General features: G+C 47.2%; 1 protein-coding gene, 1 non-coding gene and 1 pseudogene across 2 annotated transcripts; 1 reads left to right on the forward strand and 2 right to left on the reverse strand.

Moving 5' to 3' along the window:
• Nucleotides 1-1,607: 1,607 nt before the first annotated feature.
• VRTN (vertebrae development associated) lies at nucleotides 1,608-3,749 on the reverse strand. The gene has a single exon (XM_067738581.1). The coding sequence runs from the start codon at nucleotides 3,747-3,749 to the stop codon at nucleotides 1,608-1,610; it is 2,142 nt and encodes a 713-aa protein (XP_067594682.1).
• A 13,806-nt stretch (nucleotides 3,750-17,555) lies between these two features.
• LOC137225118 (BOS complex subunit TMEM147-like) lies at nucleotides 17,556-18,275 on the forward strand (annotated as a pseudogene).
• A 1,841-nt stretch (nucleotides 18,276-20,116) lies between these two features.
• Nucleotides 20,117-20,223, reverse strand: LOC137208067 (U6 spliceosomal RNA). The gene has a single exon (XR_010935448.1). It is a non-coding gene; the product is annotated as a U6 spliceosomal RNA (small nuclear RNA).
• Between the last annotated feature and the right edge of the window lie 1,030 nt (nucleotides 20,224-21,253).

Genomic DNA, 21,253 nt, shown 5'->3' on the forward strand with positions numbered 1-21,253 from the left:
GTGGATTGTGTGGGACAAGAGTGGAAGGAGGAGGCAGGTAGAACCTGAGATGTGGGCCAGGAGAGATGGTGGTGGCAGCAGCGTGAAGGGGAGGATTCTGGGCATACTTTAAAGTCAGAGTCAACAGGACTCGCTGATGGATTGGATGTGGGGTCAAAAAACAGCAGAACCAAGAATGACTCCCCAAGACCATGAGGATGACAGCTACTGCAGAATACCTAGACACGGGGAGAAAGGGCCTAAGGGAACGTCTTCCCCAAGGATGTGGCATCCCAACAAGCAAAGGCCTGGCCTTAATACTCAGTCCTGCTGGAGGGGGCGTGTGAGTGAACCACACTGAAGCTCAGTTTCCTTACCTGCGGCTGGGCCTAGCCTGCCGGGGTGCATCACAAGGACCGAATAGAAGCCTGACACAGACTTTGACCCTCACGCTGGCCTGACCTCTGAGCACACTGAGTTGGCCAGTTTTCTCCCATTGTTGGGAAGTATCTCTCCAGGCAGCCATAGCCCTGCCCCCAGAGGGAAGAACACCCAAGGTCAATAACCAGTTCTAAGCAGAAACCCCAGAGTAATCCCCTCCATCCTCCAAGTCCTGGACATGGGAACATCAAGGGAGAGAAATGGTCACTCTCTGCTCCTTAAACCAAAAGGGAACGTGGGAATGGGCAGTCACGTGGGACAAAACAAATACCAGAGACCAAGGGCTGTGAGCACCACATCACTTTATTTCTTTGGTTTTCCAACTTCACTCTTGGACAATGCAAATTCAGTCTCTTGCCTGCGTGGCCACTGTGTGGTCTCTCACTGGAGATGGGGCACAGGCTCTGAGGAGGAGCTCAACAGAAAAACTGGGGTCCCCAAGGGCCAGCCGGGCTGGCCAAGGACTGTGGGGTCCACAGCAGATGCCCCAAGCACCAGCAAGTAGAGACCCAAGGCCCTCTCCCCAAGTCCTTCACCACACGCCTCACAACGGACAGGCCAGCCTTCAGTGCTCCCCTAGAGGCCAACTTGGTTCTTTCTCTACATCCCTGCTTCTGCTCACACTGAGCCTGGCACCCTCTCCCTTAGGGCCACCAGGCAGAAGCCATGACCTGCTCCACATCTGATCTCTTAATGTTCCTCTGGGAAACATCTTTGAGTAAGGGGGTGTGCCAACCCCCAAAAGGAACTGAAGACATATATTCTACCCAATGGGACAGACGGCCATGCTACAATACTCCTTTTGTCCCAGGGAAAAGCTGAAAGCAGCTTTGGCTAACCAACCCCGCTTCGGGTCCCCACATACATACAGCTTCCAACACCAGCAAGGGGGCCCAGCCAACGCACTTGAATCAAAAGACTAAAACCAAGACACAATAATAAAAATAAGAATGGTAAACAACTGAAGAGAATATCTCTGGTCCTGTAGCTCTCTGCAGGGGGCCAAGATGGCTGATCTCTGGCTCTCTCTGCCCTGGAGCTGGGAAACAACACGAAGCTGCCCTTGGATTCAGGGTCGATGCTGTGAGAGCAAAAGGGATCCTGGCCAAGCCAGGGGGGTGCAACTCAGGTCTCTGACCTTCTCCAAAGTGGTCCTCCTTCCTCCCAGCCCCTTTCATACCTCCCCGTCAGCCATCCACCAGGGTGAGGCCGTCGTAGAGGGCACGCTTCCACATGTAGTAGGTAGAGCGGGCGGTGAGGGGGAAGAGGGCGCTGAACTCCTTGTAGGAGGGGAAGCTCTTGGACTGGAAGCGCCTCTGCAGGAACAGCTTGGCCTGGGCCTTGAACTTCGTGGTGGCAAGCACGTCCATCACCAGCACCTGGCCGTCCCTGCCACCCGCCGCTGCTGCCACCACAGGGTGGCTGGACAGGGACCCACTGGGGGGCCGGCCCTGGGCCGTGGCCCCCTCTTGCAGGGCCCCCTCTCTGGAAGGCCCTCCCAGGGCCTTCCCTGGATCCTCTCCTGGAGAAGCCGCCATCTGCAGGGTCCCTGCAGGTGGGGCCATGGCAGCTGTCACATTCCTACCAGCTTCTTTCTCCCGTTTCTCCTCCGCTTCCTTCATGCCCCCTTTGCCCAAGCTGGGGGCCTGTATCTGGAGCTTGGACGGACTTCTGGGACAGCCCCGGGCAAGACTCTTCCAGACCCAAAAGGTGGAGGGAGACAGGCTCGGGTAGCGGAGGCGGAAGCGACAGAAAGGGAGGTGCCCACTGAGCACCTGCTTGCGGGCTGCCCTGCGCAGGCGCCTCTGCCAACGGGACAGGGGCATCCTCAGGGGTAGGAACTCCCGGGGGGCAGGTGACCCCCCACCCGTTGCTTTCCCTGCCCCTTCTCCTGCCTCACCCTTCCAAGGGAGCAAGGCCTCTTCCCCAACAGATGCTGGCTGGGAAGCCCCGGCTACCAAGAGGGCTGGTGCAGGCTTGAAGCTGGGGTTTCTTCGGAGAGCCTTTCGGCGCCAATTGTAGTAGGTGGACCGGGAGATGCCGGGGAACCTGCGTTTGAAGCACCGATAGGGTACCAGCGTATTCAGGGAGATGCAGTGCTCCAGGTACAACTTGGCCCGCTGCATTAAGACCACTCCAGGGCTTGACATGGCCGACGAGGAGCACCCCAGCCCCTTGGCAACCTGCTGCTCCGGCAGCTTCTCCAGCTCCTCCATGGCCAGCTCCTCCTTGGGGCCCAGGGCCCGGCAGGCGCCAGAGCCCAAGAGCTCGTGCTTCCAGGCATAATAGGTGGAGCGGGAGATCTCGGGGAACCTCTGGAGGAACTGCTGCAGCGGCACGACACCCCCGCGGTGGAAGCTGTCCTGCAGGAAGTACTTGGCCGAGAAGCGGGTGGCCACCTTCTGCCGGTGCTCCTGGGACTGCCGCCGCCAGCGGTAGAAGGTGCTCTTGGTGATGCTGTAGCGCTCACCGAGGTGGGAGTAGCTGAGGCCAGGTTCCCGGTTGAGCAGCTCCAGGGTCTTGGCAAGCGGGGGCAGCGGGGCCAGGGCAGTGGGAGTCGGGGCCAGGCCGGGGCTGGTACTTTCAGCCTCCACCTCCTCCAGCCCCACCACGGGGGCAAAGTACTGGTGGCGGAAGAGCTGGCTGGTGAGGGGCTGGCCGGCCCACATGATGTGCAGCGTGGCGGGCATGTGGTCGCAGCGGCGGGGCCGGATGACACGGTTAAAGTATGGCCGGATCTTGAGGTTGCGCAAGGGGTAGATGGAGTAGATGTTGCGCTGAAGGACGGAGGCGAGGGCGTACAAGTGCCACACGTTGGAGAAGCTGCTAGGAAAGCAGGTGGCCTTGACGTCCGCATCAAAGATGGCCTCTAGTGTGGTGGACGGCAGGCTGGTCATCTCCGGGGACTCCTCAGAGCACAGGGAATAGCGCACGGCCTGCAGCATCACCTTGGAGTCAATCATGCCCTGGAGGTAGTAGTGCCGGTGCAGCAGCATCTCCACCACCGTGCGGGCCCGCAGCTCCAGGCTGAGGCCCGCGTTGCCCCACAGCAGCATGCTGGCCGCCTCGAACAGCAGGCTGCCCTCGCCCTTGCACACCAGCGGCAACATGTTCCGGGGAGCATCCTCTGGGTACAGGCTCAGGGCCACCGAGTCCACCTCCAGCACCTGGGGGCCAGGGCCTCCCTCCCGGCCGGTGGGGAGAGCGAAGGAAGACAGGACCTGCTTGGCCTCCAGAGCAGCACCAACGAGACCCTCCAGGCCCTCGGACTCCACTGCCTCCTGCAGCTCCTGCAGCACCTGCTGCACCAGCTGCTCCCGGGATGTCATCCTACCAGGGCAAAGGAGAGAGGGCAGAGGTCAGCCAAGGCACCCAGATGATACCCAGCAACGGTGCCTTATCCACTCCTCTGCCTTCTCCTTCAAGATCTATCTATTCCCATCCCCCCATAGCAGGTAATGGCTACGTGCCTCCTGGGGTTTGTTTAATTACTCAGTGGTACAAAGGAAGAGCTTGGCCTTAGAGAATGGCTTTGAATCCTGGTTCTGATATTAGCTTGAGCAAGTCACTCAACCTCTCTGTGTTTCTGGTTCCTTTTCTGTTAAAATGGGGACAATAATAAAAGTATCTACCTTATAGGACTGTTGCGGATATAAATGAGACAATGAAAGTAAAGGACGGAGACATCTAAGTGTATGTAAGTGTATACACACATACACATATTTATATATATATTCATCCTTAGAAAAGTGCCTGGCACATAGTAAAGTACTAAAGAAGCATTAGCTATTATATATTAGAGTATTATCTAGTACTATACATATTATATAGTGCAGGTATAAAAGCTGTACCTCTACACCTGTTAAAGACAGACAATCACACATAGCCTAAATTGGTCTCCTTTTTCCTAAAACAGTGATTCTCAAAGTATGGTCCATGGGGGCTTCCCTGGTGGCGCAGTGGTTAAGAATCCGCCTGCCAATGCAGGGGACACGGGTTCGAGCCCTGGTCCTGGAATATTTCACATGCCGCGGAGCAACTAAGCCCGTGCGCCACAGCTACTGAGCCTGCGCTCTAGAGCCCGCGAGCCACAACTACTGAGCCCGTGTGCCTAGAGCCCGTGCTCCGCAACAAGAGAAGCCACCGCAATGAGAAGCCGGCACCGCAATGAAGAGTAGCCCCCACTCACCACAAGAGAAAGCCCGCGCGCAGCAACGAAGACGCGGCGCAGTCAAAAAAAAAAAAAAGTACGGTCATGGACCCTTGGGGTTCTCTGAGACTTTCTGAGGGGCTGCAAGTTAAACTGTTTTCATAATAATACTAAGATAACAACACTAAGATGTGATTTGCCTTTTTCATCGTGTTAACATTGGAGTACAGCTAGTACCTCAGCATGAATTAAACTAGAAATCACTGTGTTCTACCCCATGATGCAGCCACAGTTGGGAAAAAGAAAGCTAGTATCACTCCAAAATGTCCTTGATACAGCAACAAAGATCATTATTTTTTAAAATCATAACCCTTAAGTACATGACTTCAATGTTGGGAATGACAAAATGGGGAGTGCTCATAGAGGATTTCTGCTGCACACTGGTGCATAATGAATGAGTGACAATTGGGTTGCATGATGAACTAGCCGCTTTTTCATGGAATACCACTTTTACTTGAAAGAAAAATTGAGTGGCATTAGTCATTTAGACTTGGATATATTTGACAGACATTTTCTCAAAAATGAATAAGGTGAGGCTGTCACTTCAAGGAAAACTACTACTATTTATGGCCAGTGAAAATTTCTGAGCTTTCATTTGAAAATTAGAATTTTGGAAAACTTGTATCCACTACAGTGAGCTTGACAGCATCCCAATACTTAAAGATTTTTCTGATGGGACCAGTGGTGACACTAAGACATGTAACTTTTTATACTATATAATGGAATGTTCAACATTTGAAGATTTGCATCACTCAATGAACTGTATTTCCCAAATAACCAATGGGGTGGCACGGGGAAAAGATCCATTCAAAGTATAAAAGAAAGCAACGGATTTTTAATATAATACGGTGCAAAAGTTCCTGGATATTATTTCAGATTCTGCATTATAACTAAGCTTTGAGGAACTACCACCTGTCGAGTTGCGGTGTAGTTGTCAAAGAATATCCACTGAAAATGCTACCAAAATACACTTCCTCTGGGAATTCTCTGGCAGTCCAGTGGTTAGAACTTCACACTTTCACTGCCGTGGCCCAGGATCGATCCCTGGTTGGGGAACTAAGATCCCGCAAGCCCCGTGGTGGCAAAGCCAAAGGAAAAACAAAAATACTCTTCCTCTGTCCATTTATGTGTCCGGATGAAGTTGGATTTTCTTCATGTACTTCTACCAAAATAATGTATCACAACAGATTGAACATAGAGACAGATAAGAATCTACTTATCTTCTGATAACCAGATATTAGAGATTTGAAAAATTTAAAAGATGCACTGTTCTCACTAAATTTTTTTTGTTCTGGAAAAGTTATTTTTCATAAAAACTATTATTTGTTACTATGTAACAGGTTTGTTATTTTTTAATAAAGAAATCTTTTCTAAATGTCTAAATTTTAATTTTGAATGTAACATGTTGACAGATGTAACCTATATAAACAAAAGCTCTTCAGGGTCTTCAATTTTTAAGAGCATACACGTGTCCTGAGACCAAAACGTTTGAGAACTGCTGCCCTGGGATAAAGTTAGTCTTTTCAAAGAGGTAGCAGCAGCCTAGCCACTGTGCTGACATAGATCTAATAACTAAGGTTTACTATTTGCCATGCACTTTCCCAATCCTGGCAGCGGAAACTTTAAGATGGGTACTACCAATATCCCCAATTTACAGGTGAAAAAACTGAGACAATCAAATTTAGGCTCATTTGCCCAGTTTGCCCCAGGCCTCATAAGTGGTGCTGCCAGTAGTTGAAACCAGATGCTCTTTAGGGCCTGTGATTCATCTGCTCCAGTTTAAAATGCCAGCCACCTTTCAATTCAAACTAATCATCCTAATTACTGGTAGGTTTTCCGTGTTGTGTTGCAAAGCAGAGTAATATTCCTTTGTGGACACTGTTTTTAAATTAAAAAGGAGACCATTACCCTTTCTCAGATCTTTGTTCTCAGATTTTAATAGATTCCTTTAGATTAGCCTTAGGTTTAAAAATTGTGTTTGGGTGTACACACTTGTCAACTCATCAAACTGCACACCTAAAAGGAAAGTGTTTTGCGCACTTACAAGGGATGCATTTGGGTGTAAATTATGGTTCAGTAAAGTTGAAAAAAAGTTTTTAAAGAACCAAAGGCTTACCACCAGAATTTTACTTGGTAACCATAAAAAAGAAAGCTTTTTAAAAACTGGTTATCAGAATCACCTTTGGATAAAAATTTCTTGCTTGTAGTTTTTTTTTTAATGTGTTTATTGTGACAAACCTGGTCTAACCTCTCACCGGATTTCTATTTGTCCCACATTATCTGACCCTGGAATTGGGCTTTTAATCTGTTCATCTTTTATATACTGCATATTTACTTTTTTAAAAACTTAGTTTTTTGGACTCAGGAGATAAACTTCACCGAGAGCACTTCCATATGCGATAAAAAAATTGAGCTCTGAGGAGCAAACTGTAAACACAGAAGAGCTTTTTCATTCTGGCAGACAACAAAGATGCTAGGGGTTTTGTTTTTCTTGCATGTCACTTGTAAACGCTGCTATACAGACGCATATAAATGAGAGCTCTGCTCCGCTAGATACTCCGCAAACAAAATTATGAAAATAACCACCATTCACCTACTGTTTACTATGTACATTTAGGTAATTCAACCAAAATCTCAAAAAAAAAAATAAGAGGGGATAATTAATTTAAATTGTGTGGGTGATTCTTCCTGCCCTTCCACACCAGGAGGAGGGCACAATGTTCCCTTAAACGATTACAGGTTTCTGTGGGCTTTGCATTGGGTGAGCGTTTGGACTTCAGGCTTTTCAGACGTAATATTTATATGTGGTTCTCACTTTCCTTCTACATTACAACTCCATCACACCTGCACCTTCACTAGGATAGCTACTTCTAGTTCACACATAGAGAAATGGAGGCTTGGGGGTTAAATAACATTCCCAAGACCACAAGCTATTAAAACTACAAAACCTAAGCAATCTGACTCCAGAGCTCCCCTCCTAACCCCTGCGATTCCACCATACAGGGAAATACAGGGCCCAAAATGCTCATTATCCAAAGGCTGCAGAAACACATGGATTCTTGAGGCTTCGAGACAAAGCTGGCCATTTTACAGATAAGGAAATTGAGGTCCAGAAAGGTAAAGTTGACTTGCCTGAATTCCCGCTGTAGTATCCAGATACCTGCCAACACGTCCAGATAGACCACACGTCTTCCTGCACAAACCCCACCCTCCTCCCTCCCCTTCCCTGTCCCACCCTACCTACTCTTCCCATCCCAGTCCCACCCCACCCCACCCCACCCTAACTCATTCCTTCCTCTTCCCCAAAGAGGTAAGAGGAGATGTGAGTAGGTAATACCCTACTTCTTTTTTCCTCAAAAGCTTGCTGAGAAAAAGTAGCTCCCTGGAGAGGCTCTGCACCTCGCGTCAACTCAGGTGGGTCTGGACCAGGAGAGAATGGGGCAGCGGGGAAAGGCCAGAGGCCGTTCGGGGAAGCTAATCATACTTAAGTAGACAATTGGTTGATGGGGTTCAGGTGCAACAGTCTTTCTGGTGATGGCTCCCTGGAAACGCAGTGCAAAGCAGATCTGACAATTACCAGGTGCATTCGTGGAATAAGGTGCAGAAAGTGAGAGCTAATCTAGGGGTCTTGCCCAGCTGGGCTCCCCTGGCCCCACCACTCTTACAAGGGACCTGATAAAACATGAAACCGAGGAGGAAGGGCCCCTCAAGGCGACACAGGCTCCCCGGCTTGAGGTTGGAAGGGAGGAAATAGGACAGCATCCAGCCAGCATCTTGGCACCTAAGAAGGGCTCTGGAGCCCAGGAAGGAATGAATGGACACGGGCAATTCTGCAGGCAATTCAAAGCCTCACCTTCACCAAGTCCCACTTCCTCCTCCCCCAGTCTCCTGATTTCAAGCAGATGGGGTCTCGGAGCCGAGCTCTGGCCTCTGTCCCTTGCATTTTAAAAGGGGTGAGCCAGCGCTCTGGGCAGGGCAAGGGAAGAAAGGGCCAAAGCATCTGCTGACAGTGTTGGTAGGTCTCTGGCCTCTAGAACAAACACCCTCCCTGCCAGGCTCATCCTGGGCTCTGCATTCGCTCACCAAGGACCCCGTGTTCTCCCCATCCCTCATAAAGCAGGCCCTGCAGTCTCGATAGCCAGCCAGGCCCTACAAGCGTGAGGGAGGGCCACACTGGCCTCAGCCCTCAGTAAGACTGCCTAAGGCCGCGGAGGCATGGCTGGCATCTCACCCGGCCTGGCTCCACACCTCTCTGGCCGGCCCAGCTGCCCAGGCTGCGCCCCTGGCTCCAGGGAGCGCCAGCCATCTTGGCTTCTTCCCCGGTGGCCAGGAGGCCTCGCGGGGCGTGGGCGGCCACAGGTCCTGGCTGGTGGCAGGCAAGTCCCTTGGCTGTGACTTCCCAAGGAACCTCCCACCAACCAAGGGCAGCAGGAGGGTCTGGGGGCACCAGGGTGGGCCTGAGGCCACCCAGTCAATCATGCCTCGGTAGTTCCCAAGCTGAGTAGCTCTAGGGGACCACGCGCCTGGAAGGGAAGGAGAATGGGCAGCGAGGCCCACGAGGGGAAGCGGAGCGAGCCGCCAGGAGGCCCTGGATAGTTGGGGAGAGAGCTGGCTGGCTGGGGGTATCTGAGACAAGGGACCCAACTGGGGAAACACCGGGAGGCTGGGGAGGGGCTAAGGCCAGACCATTGTGTAGGGTGGGGAGGGGAGATAGGCGGGCGAGCGGGGGGGGGGTGGGGATGGGGAAGAGGCTGGAGGTGGGGGTGGGGAGAAGGAGAACTTGAAACAATGCGTCCCCTCTCCACACACACACACACACACACACACACACACACACACACACACACAATCTTCAGAGTCACTCTATGACCCTTGAGCCCTTTAGTGTCCCAAGGCCACCCCCTCGTTCCCCTGGGGTCTCCAAACTGCTCGAGGCACCCACCCTTCCTAATTTTGAGGAAACTTCCTAGTTTACTGACCTCGAGGGTGGCCCAGAGCCCAGGGGGCGTCCGCTTCTCTCTCCACCTTCCAGCTTGGGACATTTAAGTCACCCTGTGGGCAGTGTCCCCAGCTGAGCGCCACTCTCACTCCAGAACTGGTTTCATATCTGTGGTGGACCATTGAGCATGGACCGTCTACAGCCAACTGGCCGTTGGAGAAGCGGCTTAAGCCACTCCCCCCAGGAAATCGCCCACCCTCAAGTGCTCTGGTCCCAAGATGAAAGAAGTGCAAATTCGGGGGTCACTTCCAATGGTAAAGTGATAGCAGCTATTGTCTCGTCCACTCTACCCAGCTGTGGGTGTTAAAGCGCCCTGACCTAGCTCTGAAACGGACCCCAAACTGCCCAGGGAAAACTTGAAAGAAAGTCGAAAGATTTCCAAAGAATTTGGGGGGAGGGGAAAGGGAGGGGAGGAGGTTTAGATAGAAAGACCTAAGGAAAGTCTGTGGCAAGGCTAAGAGGGGGAGGGGGGGCGAGAGCGAAGCTGGAGCCGGGAAACTAGCCTTGGGGGATTGGTTAGAGGACTTGGGGCTCTCTGAACCCCCAAGATGCATCTCTTCCTGAGGCAGCTCCCCCATCCCTGGCCCCCAAAAGACAGGGAGGCTGGAGAACTCACTGCCCCCACCTTGGTGCAGGCCCCCTTCCCTTCCAGAAAGGCCTCCATCCCCACCTTTCTCTGAGCATCCCCCAGGCTTGAGGCTCAACACCTCTCACTCCCAAAGTGTGCCTGGGCCAAAGATGCTTCTGTCTGGGACCAGGGCACCTATCCCAGGACACCTGGTTTTCTGAGCCCAGCAGGAAGGTAAGGACATGTGGTACCTGGGGCTTCCGTCCCTCCCAGCAGCTCACCTCAGCCCAGAGGCCTCAGATAATCCCGGAGGAACTAGTCCTATCCGCCCGTCCAGTTCCCCGCTGGTGGGGGAGGTGAGGGCTGCCAGATTGCAGCCTTTGGTGGTAGCTCCCCCCAGGGGCTTTCCTGCCCAGCCTTAACCCTTTGGAGTGCTGGGGCTAACAGCTTCTCCCGGGCTTCAGTTCCACCCACCTCTCCTCTTTATCGCCTTACCCCTCGCTACCACTGTAAACTGCCCCCAGTGTGGTTATGCCCCAGCTCCACTAATCATCTTCTCCTCTGACGATCATGAACCCTACACTTATCACCTAAGTCAAAACTCGTTTATCAAACATCCATCCTCAGGAAAGCTGGATGAGGGGGCCACCAGAAGTGAACTCAAGTCCAGTCCCTGCATCTTAAGCACACCAGCCCCACCCACCATGATGGCAGTCGCCTGAGGCAGTGGTTTAGGCGCCTCCTGGACTTGGATTTGAATGCCAACCCTGCCCCATACTAGAGTATGGCTTTAGGCAAATTGTTTAAACCTCAGAGCCCTGATTTAGTGGTTACTGGGGCCTAACATTTACGCCAGGGAGTTCGTTTACCCCCAGAGTTGTTGGGTGGATTCAATAAGATAAACGTAAGCATTTAGGACTGCTTGGCCCAAAGCAAGTATATTCCAGTTCTCAGGCTCTCCAGTGAATCTGAAATTATTTTTAAGTTCTTAATATAAATGCAGTATTTTAACAGTTTCAGACAATAGTGGTGATTTTGTAGGAGATGGAATTACGAGATAACTTTTTCTTTCCACATAGCTTTCTGTGTCTTTTGACATTTTATAAGGAGTCTGTATTACTTGCTATCATTTAATAAAGGCAATGAAGATAATTTAAAATTCTTTAAAAGGCTAATAGAATCTTTTAAAGTATTTTTTAAAAAGAAACCCTAGTGATAAAAAGGTTTGTTGGCGCTCCCACTACCAAAGTAAGAGTCTTATTTATAGACTAATTGGGAAAATGAATAATTGGGAGAATTTTAAAAGTAAAGTAGTAAGCAGGAAAAATCACCTGTAATCTCATTATCTAAAGACAGCTATTGTGAACATCTTGGTACATTTCTTTCTAATCTAGTTTCTTTTCTTAGACTACACAAGTTAAACTTTGTCTTTACAAAAGACCCAAACGGTACAGAGTAAAAAATAGAGTAAATTAAGCCAGTCCTCCCTTTTAGTCCCAAACCCATTCTCCTCATTATGAGACCTAAAACTACTGCCCAGTTCTTTTTCTGTATATTTTCAGCTTTTTCTGTGCATATACACATGTATATTTTTCTAGTCTCTCTGTGCATATTTTTATTCTGTGTTAAATACTTTACTTTTGACTAATATATATCATATATGTGCCTATGTATTCTATACATAAATGATATCTAAATAATAATACAGTAGTCCTTCCTTATCTGCAGTTTTGCTTTCCTTGGTTTCAGTTACCTGTGGTCAACTGCAGTGGAAAAATATTAAATGAAAAATTCCAGAAGCAAACATTCATGAGTTTTAAATTGCTCGCTGTTCTGAGTAGTGTGATGAAATCTCTCATCCCCCGGCTCTGTCCCACCTGGGATGTGAGTGAATCATCCCTCCCATCGGCCTATCCACGCTGTAGATGCTACCCAACTAGTTAGTATAGGGAAAAGCATAGTATATATAGGGTTCGGTACTCTCCACGGTTTCAGGCATCCACTGGGGGTCTTAGGATGGGGTTGGGGGGGCTGAAGTAGGGAGGGACCACAGTACCACTGTATAGTATTCAAAATGCTTGTAAATATTGGTTCAGGAATTTACTAAAGTATTAAAGATTCAAATTTCAGCCCTGTTCCCTTTCTACAGTTTCTCTTTTCAGAAGCAACCAATATCATAATTCAAAAAGAGACATGCACCACAATGTTCATTGCAGCACTATTTACAATAGCCAGGACATGGAACCAACCTAAATGTCCATCAACAGATGAATGGATAAAGAAGATGTGGCACATATATACAATGCAATATTACTCAGCCATAAAAAGAAACGAAATTGAGTTATTATTTGTAGTGAGGTGGATGGACCTAGAGTCTGTCATACAGAGTGAAGTAAGTCAGAAAGAGAAAAACAAATACCATATGCTAACGCATATATATGGAATCTTAAAAAAAAAAAGAAGATACTGATGAACCTAGTTGCAGGGCAGGAAAAAAGAGGTAGACATAGAGAATGGACGTGATGACATGGGGTGGGAGGGCAAAGCTGGGGCAAAGTGAGAGTAGCATCGATGTATATACACTACCGAATGTAAAGTAGTTGGCTGGTGGGAAGCAGAAGCATAGCACAGGGAGATCAGCTCAGTGCTTTGCGATGACCTAGAGAGGTGGGATAGGGAGGGTGGGAGGGAGGCTCAAAAGGGAGGGGAGGGCTTCCCTGGTGGCACAGTGGTTAAGACTCCTCCTGCCAATACAGGGGACATGGGTTCAAGCCCTGGTCCTGGAAGAGCCCACATGCTGCAGAGCAACTAACACCGTACACCACAACTACTGAGCCCATTTGCTACAACTACTGAGCCTGCACTCTAGAGCCCATGCTCTGCAACAAGAGAAGGCACCGCAATGAGAAGCCTGTGCACCGCAACGAAGAGTAGCCTCCGCTCTCAGTGACTAGAGAAAGCCCACACACAGCAATGAAGACCCAATGCAGCCAAAAATAAATAAATAAAATAAATAAATTTTAAAAAGATGGAAGGGATATGGGGACATGTGTATGTCTGATTCGCTATGTTGTGCAACAGAAACTAACACAGTATCGTGAAGCAATTATACTCCAATAAAGATGTATTAAGGGGAAAAAAAGCAACCAACATCGTTTCTAAGGTATCATGCCAGAGATCTGTTATGTATAAAGAAGCAAATCTCTCAGAGAGCACTTTTGTCCTTTCTTTAAAGCATAAATGTAATATACTACTTTTATGTACCTTGCTTTTTTAAAATATGTTTATTTATTTTTGGTTGCATTGGGTCTTCGTTGCTGCACGTGGGCTTTCTCTAGTTGTGGCGATCGGGCTACTCTTTGTAGCAGTGCGTGGGTGGGCTTCTCATTGCGGTGTCTTCTCTTGTTGTGGAGCATGGGCTCTAGGCACACAGGCTTCAGTAGTTGTGGCTCGCAGGCTCTAGAGCACAGGCTCAGTAGTTGTGGCGCAAGGGCTTATTTGCTCTGCGGCATGTGGGATCTTCCCGGACCAGGGATCGAACCCACGTCTCCTCCATTGGCAGGCAGACTCCTAACCACTGCACCACCAGGGAAGTCCCTATCCAGTCTGCTATTGATGAACCTTAAGGTCATTTCCTTCTTTTGCTCTTAAACCATGCTACAATTGGTAACCTTGCACATACATAATTTTGCACATGTGTAGGTGTAACTATACCTTCAAAGTGTATGCATATAGTAATTTAGATAGATTTTGCCAAGTTTCTCTTCGTAGAAGTTGTACCAGTTTATTCCCCCCAAAACAAAGTATGAGTGTAGTTTTCCTACCCCTAAGCCAGCATAGTGTGTCACCACATTTTTTCTTTTATCTTTGCCAATCTAATAGGTGAAACTTAGTCTCTCAGTGTGGTTTTAATTTACAATTTTCATTATGAGTAAAAGAGCATTTTTCATCCATTTAAGAGCCATTTATATTTCCTTTCCTGTGAATATCCTTTGCCCCATTTTGCCATTTGGTTATAGACCTTTTCTTATTGATTAAAGAGAGTTTTATATGAAGACAGCCCTTGGTCTACGACAGGAACTAGAAATATTTTTTTCTGAGTTTGTGGTTTATAATTGGACTTGGCTTACGGTGGTTTTTTTTATCATGAAGAAATCTGCTTATTTTTACATATATTGAACATATCTTGTCTTTAATGGATTCTGGATTTGGTACATTTTAATCTACCTTTATTTAAACCATTAAGATGAGGTATCACAAAATTAAGGGCCTCGTCATAAGCTGTCCAAACACCAAAAATCCCATATTCCCAGCAATAATTAAACCAATTCCTACAAGTAGATATCTTTAGTTAATATATACCTTGCTTTGAACAAAATTCAGATTTAGGAAGCAGATGAGTTCCGGGTAATCCTTCACTTATAAAGGGGCATACAATAGGACAGCTTCCTTTACATAATGAGCTGAGATAAGTAATTAACTGTGTTTAAATTTACAGCTTTCCAGGGGTTGTATAAGTGGTGGTTCACCTGTATTTGGATCAGCTACAAAAAACAAGTCCGGTATTGAGTGAAGTAATATTGATTGAACACTGACTGTCTAGTGAAAAGCCTGAGCTTTGGAGAGTAATGGCAGGATTAAAATTCCAGCTCTGTGCCTATGTGCCCTTGAACAAGTTTTCTCACATCTCCAGACCTAATTCCTCACTTAAAGAATGATAATAGTACCGGAGAGTTTGCTCTGAGAATTAAATGAAAAACTACTTATGAAGTTCTTAGCACAGGTCTCATGATAAAATGCTCTGGACATGATGCTGCTGTTAGATTTAGTTGTCTTCCCACTTCATTCTCCTTCTATAGATATTTAAAGAATTCATCCATTTGTCATTCAATTAATGCAGCCACGCAATGCCTTATTAAATAATTTACATATTAGTCCATCATTTATTCAGTTATTCATTTACTCACACATTCACTCATGCACTGTCATTCATTCAACAGATATTTGAGCTCCTAGTATGGGCCAGATCCTGGGCTAGCTCTGAGTACATAATGATGTCCATGGACCTGACTCAGGAGTTTGAGGGTTGAGGTTCAAAAGTTTCTCATTCATTCCACAGCAGAACAAATACCTGTGTTCACTGTATACCATGGCTCTTTATCCAATGGCTGCTAGTTTTAATTCCATGACATCATAATCTCCTGGCTTCCTTTCTTTGTTCCTTTCTCGTCTTCCCCGCCCTCCCCCCCCACCCCCCGTGCCCTTTTACCCTCTCTTTGCCCAGGACTCTACCCCGAACTCAGGCCTTTACTACCCCTATCAGAGTCCCTTGGCGATTACCAAGACAGATGACCACTCAGACTCTGAGTCAGACTAACCTGAGTTGAAGCTCAGCTCCTCTACTTTCTAGTTTAGGGAACTTAGACAAGCCTGACCCTCAGTTTCCTCCTCTTTAAAATAGGGATAATAATATCCACTTTATTCGAATGATTGAATTAAACAGTGAAGTCACTCCTTCGCTGCAAAGAAACACTTAACACCAGGGAGGTATGATGATCAATTCACATCTCAATTAGTTGAGTGTCTACTCTATGTAGGCATTATGTTCAGTACTATGAAGACACACAGAGAGCTAATGTCATCTCTTCCAGTCAGAAGCCATAGCACAGGGGGGTCCACAGTAAGTGCTCAATAAAAGCTACTATTACTTGCTTTTCCCAAGGAATGCCCCTCACTCCTGGACACTGACACTTCTCAGAGACCTGTGCTGAGGGGCTGCTGGGCTGATGCTAGCTTCTCTGGTTTCATTTGCAACTCCGATCTGGTATTCTTTATGGCTTTAAAGTCATTTAATTTTGTGGTAAATTTGAATATAGACTGGGTATTAGCGTATTCTAAGGAATTAATAATATTCTAAGGAATTAATGTTAAATTTGTTAGAGGTGATAATAGTAAGAAAAGGTCCTAAATTTTCAGATATGTTTGTAAGAATTTAGGGTTGAAATGGTAGGACTTTACGTATTTGCTCTTTAAAAATCAGAGGAAAAGGGCTTCCCTGGTGGTGCAGTGGTTGAGAGTCCGCCTGCCGATGCAGGGGACACAGGTTCGTACCCCGGTCCGGGAAGATCCCACGTGCCGCGGAACGGCTAGGCCCGTGAGCCATGGCCGCTGAGCCTGTGTGTCCAGAGCCTGTGCTCCGCAACGGGAGAGGCCACAACAGTGAGAGGCCCGCGTACTGCGAAAAGAAAAAAAAAAAAAAAAATCAGAGGAAAAGAAGAAGAAAAAGTGCCCCTCCCCCGACTGTTTGCCATTAAACACTGATCTTTTGTTACCTGATTTTTAAAAAAAGGAAGAGAAAGAAAGGAAGGGAGGAAGAAAACGGTAAAGCATATATGGCAAAATGTCAATAATTATTGAATCAGGGGTTCATTTTACCATTCATTCAAGGTGGTTCATTACGCCATTCTCTCAGTTCTGATGTGTTTGATAAGTTTTATAATAGGAAGGTTGAATATCTATTTTTGTTTAATGGGAGGATCACTTTATGGAAGCGAAGGGGAAGGAAACTTACCACATGCAGCATTCCCATTTAGGCGGAGGGCAGGCCGCCCTATCCTTAGCCAGGAGGAGAGCTTGCAAAGGGTGGGCTATGTCATTAGATTGCCACCGGCTTTATTTACAGGGCCTTTGCAGGTGCCCTTGGGGAATTCACCTGGACAGGGAAGAAGGCTTGTGGATAATTTACCCCTCCCCTGTCCCAGGCACAGGTACCCCACTGGAACAGCTAGGCCTCAGACCAGGTTTTAAGGCCTTGTGGTCCTCTCCCCACCAAGTTCATTACATTTCTTCTGTCACCTCTATTTCATCCATAAAGGAGAGACAAGACCACAGGCCAAACCCAAGTTCTCCCAATTACTCTGTTCGTAATCTCCAGCCTGGTGCCTTTGATCTTGGTTAGTTTATTCCCAATTCCCTCCACTCCCCACCACCACACACAGGTAACCCCTTTCATTAACTTCCTTCCAGACTTTCTTTTTGTACGTATAAGCAAATGCAAATATATATCCTCCAATAGGCTTAAAAGTAACAACAAAGCAAATTGAAAATAGAGAGAATTGCAGTGTTCCAGGTAAAGAGTGAAGTAAGTCTGGGAGTTGTTAGCATATAGATGGATAAGCTCTAGAGGCAAGGGAATAGAAGAAGAAGGAAAAGAAGGGAGAAAGAAAAAGGACTAAACTTCAGAGTCACCCAGAGGAAAAGAAAAAAGAGGCAGAAGGAAGGTGGGCGCCAGGCCCAGGCTCAGGCGCCAGGCCTCCGAGGCAGAGAGGTGCGCTCCGGCAGGCTGGGCAGCAGACGCCATGACACTATTCCCCTTTGGGGACTGCTTCGCCCTGGCCTTCTTCTCCCCTACTTCATCACCTACAAGTGCAGCAGGCTGTCCGAGTACAGCGCCTTCTGGAAGTGCGTCCGGGCCGGGGTCACCTATCTGTTCGTGCAGCTGTGCAAGATGCTGTTCCTGGCCACTTTCTTTCCCAGCTGGGAAGGCGGCATCTATGACTTCATTGGGGAGCTCATGAAGGCCAGCGTGGTTGTGGCAGACCTGATAGGCCTAAACCTTGTCATGTCCCAGAATGCCGGCAAGGGGGAATACAAGATCATCGTTGCTACCCTGGGCTGGGCCACCGCCAAGTTCATTATGTCCTGCTACATCCCCCTCTGGGTTGGAGCTCAGGCACTGAGTTTGACTGGAAATACATCCAGATGAGCATTGACTCCAACATCTGTCTGGTCCATTACGTCGTCACATCAACCCAGGTGTAGATGATCACATGCTATGACCTGTACCACACTTTCCAGCCAGCAGTCCTTCTACTGATGTTCCTTAGCATCTACACGGCCTTTGTCATGGAGATGTTCGTCCACCTCTGTTCCCTGGCAGCTGGACGGCACTGCTGGCCCTCAGCACCCTGTCCCTGTATGTCGCCCTTGTCAATATGCACTCCTAGGCTTGGTGTCCCAGACTTTCACATACCTTTTCCCCATCTCCAGGTTTCAGTGAAGTAAACAGTATTTGCAAAGTTCCAAAAAAAAAAAAAAAAAAAAAAAAGGCAGAAAGAAAAACCCAGAGAGAATATTTTAAGAAGAGAGGGGTAAGTAGTCAATTGTGTTATCTGCTCCTAATATGTGAACAGATCTGCATGAACCACCCTGGAAAGATAGCCACGTTAAAGAGAGAGTTCAAAGTAAAATATATGCTATGATCCTACTTTTGAAAAACTGATATGTATATACACATGTTCAGTGAGTAGAAAGAAGTCTAGAAGACTTTAGAAAGAGTAGACTAACAGGGGAAACCTGGTGAGCTTGTTTGTGGGAAAAGGTGGCCTTTTTACTTTGCACACTTCAGTTTTGTTTGCATTTTTTACCACAAGAATGCATTCTTTTGGTAAATAAAAAGGATTTGTAAAAGGGGGAAACTACTGTTTAAAACCATCTATATTCAAATTTTCTGTGGAGTACAGAAGGTGATTAAGAACGTTGGCTTCAGAATCTAATAAACATGAGTCTAAACCCCAGCTCTACTCCATGAACCAGTTAACCTCTCTGAGCCTCAGTTTCCTCATCTGTAAAATGGTGATTATACTGATAATTACTTCAAAGGATTGCAATAAGGATTAAATGGGGAGCATGAGTAAAGCATCTAGTACAATGACTGTCATACAGAAAAGGCTCAATTGATATTAGTTATACATATATAATATATATATAATTAAGTTATATATTAGTTTTATATATGTAATAAATAAAATATCTATTACTAGATCAAACCAGCCAATCAGAGATGTACTCATTTGGACAACATTATTTTGGTCCCTCTAGAACTGCTGTCGCTGAAATGCATTTTCTGTGTCATGCTTTGGTTGTTATAAGAAATGGTGATGTCAGCCACTGTTATCTATTGCCAGGATCCATCCCATAGAATCACCTACCGTACCAGGGAACTCAGGAGGGGCCTGTGTCTGCCCAGGGAGTGTACAAGATGGTCCTCAGCAGAATTTCCATGTGTTTTTATAGTTTCTCTCATTCTTTTCAATTTCTATTTTTGTGTTTTACAATACACATAATATATTAGTATAAATATAAACAAATATACCTGTATTGGGGAGTTTAACAATTTTTACCCATGGAAGATTAACTTATAAAGTTTGAAAAGCAGTGTCTTCTTGATGAGTTCTCTCAGACTCAAGGTTACAAAAAGCTGCATTTCTCCCAAGGATTTGGTTTATTGTTTCTAATAAATACAATCACTCTTGTCATTAAATACCTTCTCTTCTTGGCTTTGACTGCTAGAAACCTCAGAGCCAGATTCATAACCCAGAATGTCTGTGGTTGGTATCCTGAGGGCTGTGGTTATGAGCACAGCTTTTTTTTTTTTTTTTTTTTTTTTGCAGTGCACAGGCCACTGTTGTGGCCTCTCCCGTCGTGGAGCACAGGCACCAGACGCGCAGGCTCAGCGGCCATGGCTCACAGGCCTAGCTGCTCCACGGCATGTGGGATCTTCCCGGACCGGGACACGAACCCGTGTCCCCTGCATCGGCAGGCAGACTCTCAACCACTGCGCCACCAGGGAAGCCCCTCAGCACGGCTTCTGAAACCACATTGCCTGTGTTCACATCCCACTGTGTGAACTTGGGCAAGTGACTTAACCTCTCTGTGCCTCCATTTCCTCAAATGTAAAATAATTATAACAGTAATCACCTCCCAGGATTATTATAAAGATTAAATGAGGTGATGCATGTAAATCAATTAGAACAGTGCTCAGCATTAGTAAGAACTCAAATATTTTTGTTGTTATTATGGGCTCTCATTCCATGATTTCTTTCTTTTTTAAAAAATTTTTATTGGCGTATAGTTGCTTTAAAATATGGAACACTTCACAAATTTGCGTGTCATCCTTGCGCAGGGGCCATGCTAATCTTCTCTGTATCGTTCCAATTTTAGTATATGTGCTGCCGAAGCGAGCACTCTCATTCCATGATTTCTTTACCCTTGCTTTTCTTCAGTCCCCTTTCTGCTACTCTTTATGTATTTCAGTAAGGCACTTAAAATCCTTTTTTGGAAAGAGTTTAAGCAAACAACCGTATGAATTTTTTTTTCTTAATATGCCAGGCACTGAGTTAGGTTCTTGAAGAATACAAAGATAAAGAAAAGATTGTGGGAATTCCCTGGTGGTCCAGTGGTTAGGACTCCGCACCCTGCCGAGGGCCCGGGTTCAGTCCCTAGTCGGGGAACTAAAATCGCAAAAACTGCTCAGCTCGGCCAAAAAGAAAAGATTGTTTCTGCCTTCAAGGAAATGTTCAGTCTAGTGGGGAAGACATACATACAAATAGCCATAAACCAAGTACAGGATATGGAAAGCCGTGCAGGAGAGGTGTGCAAGTGCTGTAAGGACACGGAGTAGATGAGATCCGTGAAAGCTTCCTAGAGGAGGTGGCATGGGGGTTGCACGGCCCAGGAAACAGAGATGATAGAGCAGAGATTCCAGGTGGAGGAAGTACTGGTGATCTAAGGCAGACTCTCCAGGACCGATGTGCTACCCACAGTGCTGGTTAAGGTGGCTACTCAATAAGTCCCTGTTTTTGACTGCTGTACTTGATTCAAGTGGTGTGAAAAGGAGGAGGAAGAGACAACAGGACAAAGCCCAAGAGCACCTCCCTTTTTCAAGGGAAGTGAAAATGAACGGGAGCAGAACCAACTCCTCTGAGATGCGAAGATAAACTCGCCAGCCAGGCCAGGAAACACAGATGTGAAAACCAGGCTCAGGCAGTTGCTTTGAGGGAGGAGGGAATGGAAAATTTGGGGTGGGAGATTGGAGGGGTCTTCTGCCTGCATCCATCTGCAGTGCAGAACAAATGCCCAAAGCCCATAACGTTTCCTTTTGGGCTCAGAGATAGAACTTTCCTTTCCTTTCATGGTGTGGCTTCAACTTCAGGCCTTCCAGACCACTTTTGGGCACAGTCTTTTAAGGTGTCCTATCATCTCTAAGCAGAGTGAT

Source organism: Pseudorca crassidens, chromosome 1 (genome assembly GCF_039906515.1).
Source record: "Pseudorca crassidens isolate mPseCra1 chromosome 1, mPseCra1.hap1, whole genome shotgun sequence".
Classification (NCBI taxonomy): domain Eukaryota; kingdom Metazoa; phylum Chordata; class Mammalia; order Artiodactyla; family Delphinidae; genus Pseudorca; species Pseudorca crassidens.